We start from the raw sequence: 3,828 nt of genomic DNA, 5'->3' as shown, positions 1-3,828 counted from the left end.
TACCTGATTTCAGCGGATTTGTCTTTTCGACTCCTCCCTCGGCGCTTCCGGGGGCGCCTTCTGGTGCATTTCTCTCCGCGCGTTGCCAAAGCGATGACTCGCCTCCTCGAGGCATCGTCGTTCAAATGGTCCCGACGAGTCGGACTCGACGTGACCGCTACGCCAATGGCTGGAATAACGAGGCCCCTCCCCCCGCCGCGGCGAACGCGAAGCGGTTTCGATGCACCTTAGTGCCGCTGGACGGCGGCCCGAGCATCGCCTCAGCGCCGGAGCAGCCGGCCCCCGGGGTCGGGCGCCATGACGCCGAACTGCTCCGACTGCAGCCACGTGTCGGCGGCGCCGGAGCTCAACGTGGTCAAGGCCGTGGCTCTGGGCCTCGTGCTCGGCGCCATCATCCTGTTTGGGATCGTGGGAAACATCCTGGTGATCCTTTCGGTGGTTTGCCACCGACACCTGCGCACCGTCACGCACTATTTCATCGTGAACCTGGCGGTGGCGGACCTGCTGCTGAGCTCCACCGTGCTGCCGTTCTCCGCCACCGTGGAGATCGCTGACCGGTGGCCGTTCGGGCGGGCCTTCTGCGACGTTTGGGCGGCGGTGGACGTGCTCTGCTGCACCGCCTCCATCATGAGCCTCTGCGTGATCTCCGTCGACCGCTACGTCGGCGTCAGCTACCCGCTGCGCTACCCGACCATGATGACCAGGCGCAGGGCGCTGCTGGCCGTGGACGCTGCTGTGGGTTCTGTCCTTCTTCATCTCCGTCGGACCTCTGTTCGGCTGGAAAGAACCGGCCCCCGAGGACGAGTCCGTCTGCAAGATCACCGAGGAGCCGGCCTACGCCATCTTCTCCGCCGTCGGCTCCTTCTACCTCCCGCTCGCCGTCATACTGGCCATGTACTGCAGAGTCTACGTGGTGGCTCGCCGAGAGAGCCGAGGGCGGCGGGAGGGCCGCAAGACGGAGAAGTCGGACTCGGAGCGGGTGGTACTCAGGATCCACAGGGGGAACACGACGACGGCGTCGGAGGACGAGGCCCTTCGCAGCCGCACGCATTTCGCCGTGCGGCTTCTCAAGTTCTCGCGGGAGAAGAAGGCCGCCAAGACGCTGGGCATCGTGGTCGGCTGCTTCGTGTTGTGCTGGCTGCCATTTTTCCTGGTGCTGCCCATCGGTGAGTCGCGTGAACTTCGTGCGCGGGAGTTAAACGATAGTCCGAGACGTCTGCGGCGCGTTTCTATCGCTAGTGAGAGAGCGGTCGTCCCGCTACGGCGGCGCCGCGCGGGACCGGCGTGATTTACAGGATACAGGAAGGAGCCAAACGCCGTCCAGCTGAAAGGGGAGGGCCCAAAAGCTGCGGTGGGACTTGTCCCCTCTGGGCTACCGTAGGATGCAATTCCATGGCATATAAATAGAATTTCTTCTTATTTCACGCCTCCATGCTTCATTGAAAGCATTCAGAAATGCAGGAAACGATGCATTCAGGTGACTTTTGTCACGTCTAACTTCCCAGAAGAGGTGAAAGGTATAAAAACCTCTTTTTTTTTATGACTGAACTCATTCTTAAAATCCTTTCTTAAATGAAAACAAAGAGTTATAATTGATCTTTTCTGCCACTCTCTCCTCCTGAATCCAACACCAAAGGATAAAGATGTGATTCTGGTTCCGTGGGGACCCGGTCCGGGTCCAGTGGCTCAGAGACCCCCTGAGAGACAGACAGATTCTGTCCCCTCACCTGAACGGATGGACAGGTGTCCCTCTAATGTCTCCCGTCCTTTAAAGACACTCTCTATTTGATCGTCTCCTTTTATAGCTGAGCCGCTTTCAGGGAGTTCTTTCATTCCTCCTTCGACCCCTTTTACAGATCCCTTGGAGGGGGGGGGGGGGGGGGTCATTATTATTATTATTATTATTATTAAGGTGCGGCGCTAATTGAATGGGCGCGCTGTGGAGTTCATTCGGCCTCCTGCGGGGGGGGGGTAAGTGACTCCAGGTAGCCTCGCTATAAATAGCCGCTATCAATCTTTCAGGTGTCTGACAGCCTCCAGGCCGTAAACAAAAGCGCTGCGTCACGGGCCGGCGCGTCGCGCTCGCCCCGGTCCTCCGTGCGCGCTGTGACGCGTCAACGCAAACCCAGCCGTGGAATGACGGATTAACTCATCACGGAAGGGTCAAATCTCATACGAGCTTCCCTCTGAGAACGGGAGAACGGCGGCGCGCCGCGCGCTCCGGGTGGACGGAACGTGAGAAGGAAATCTGGCGCGCACATCCCTCTGGGTTTTCATTAATTCCATACTGTATTACTGGGGGGGGTTCCGGTTCCGGTTGGGCTCGCAGATGCTTCCCTGGTTCTTTTTGTAGAAATAAACAGCGGAGATTTTGAGCCCATTTATTCATGTTGTGTCCATTTAGGTTTGGTTTTATTTTTAAAGGTGTCACGTTTCAGGGTCAAGACCTTTAAACCTGACATGTCCCCAGGTCACATGACCACCAGAGGGGGGGGGGCCTGGAATCAGGAGGTCAGGGTCTGACCCTCATCGTGCGACCCAGATGCCGCCCTTTCGGGAACGTCGTGGCGCGTGTTCCTGCTCCCACGCACGCTCCGCTCCGCTTCAAAGCGGATCGGGATTGTGTTGGTTTTCGGTTCCGTCTCGTCAGCTGCGCTTTAGACTCGTTTTCTGGAATATTAAACTCAAATCTCCCCCCCCCCCCCCCCCCCAGGATCCATCTTCCCTGCCTACAGACCTTCAGACACCGTCTTCAAGATCACCTTCTGGCTGGGCTACTTCAACAGCTGCATCAACCCCATCATCTACCCCTGCTCCAACCAGGAGTTTAAGAAAGCCTTCCAGAGCTTGCTGGGCGTTCCCGGCCTGGGAATGATCCCGAAGCCCCCCCGCCCCCACCCGAACGCAGCGCCGAGCCAAGCCCAGGGGCGCAGCCAGTCCCTCAACCTGGTCCTGGACATCAGGGGGGCTCCCTGTCGGCTCAGCTCCACCTCCTCCATGGTCCTGTCCAGGACCCCGTCCTCCAGGGACAGCAGCAGGGAGTGGGGGGTCTTCTCAGGAGGCCAAGCGGGGGGACCAGGTCCGCCTGAGACCAGCAGGACCAAAGTGGCCAAACTCTGCAGCAAAAGCTTCCAGCAAAGCTGCTGCTGCGTCCTGCCCAGCGGAACCCCCCCGCGGGAGCCGAGCCCCGCCCAGCCCGCTCCTGTCGGGCACCTTCCCACCATTAAAATCCACCAACTGTCCCTGTCGGAGAAAGGCGAGGCCGTATAACAATCCTTCGTCCCTGACCCCGGGCTCGCCTCTCGAGGTCACCGGCGAGGATGAGCTGCGGCGGGAACGCCGGGACGTCGTCCGGCGGTTCCATCGTGGCCAACGCCCCTTTAAGAAGACGCACAAACTTCAGCGGTCCATCAAAGGTGGAAGAAAAGTTCCCGTGAGACTCGGAAGGGAGCAAACAGAAACGCTTCCGACGGATTTCCGAATGTTTCCCCGTTTCCCAACAGGCCGGGACGTCTCTGACTGTAAATGGGGGCCTTCTACATGCTGCATGATTTAAAACAGGCGCCACCGCTTGCCTACGATGCTTTTCCTGTTGTCAAAACGTGGTTGGTGTACACAGTCCGAGTAGCCCCCGTGTACTTCCGTGTACTTCCGTGTACTTCCGTGTCACATCAAAATAAATTTGTAGGACAAATGCATTTTCTTTCCCGAACACGACTCCTCTAGTTCCATCCGTCACCTTTTCCCCACAGTTCATGCGCCTCTGAGCGGCGCCGGGGGGGGCTGCGGATCTCCACCCTGACCCGGATCTCCACCCTGACCCGGATC

The 3,828-nt window shown here is 58.9% G+C and overlaps 1 protein-coding gene across 1 annotated transcript; it reads left to right on the top strand.

Annotated features, from left to right (window-relative positions):
* The first annotated feature begins 297 nt into the window (after positions 1–297).
* Positions 298–3,270, top strand: LOC137917438 (alpha-1A adrenergic receptor-like). Its single transcript, XM_068760177.1, is given in 3 exon segments — positions 298–732; positions 734–1,166; positions 2,714–3,270. Coding segments are annotated over 3 exon segments (1,425 nt in total).
* The last annotated feature ends 558 nt before the right edge of the window (positions 3,271–3,828 follow it).

The sequence above is a fragment of the Brachionichthys hirsutus genome, unplaced genomic scaffold (genome assembly GCF_040956055.1).
Source record: "Brachionichthys hirsutus isolate HB-005 unplaced genomic scaffold, CSIRO-AGI_Bhir_v1 contig_1340, whole genome shotgun sequence".
Lineage (NCBI taxonomy): Eukaryota > Metazoa > Chordata > Actinopteri > Lophiiformes > Brachionichthyidae > Brachionichthys > Brachionichthys hirsutus.
The sequence above is the reverse complement of the archived record's forward strand: the minus strand, read 5'-3'. Positions and strand labels throughout refer to the sequence as shown.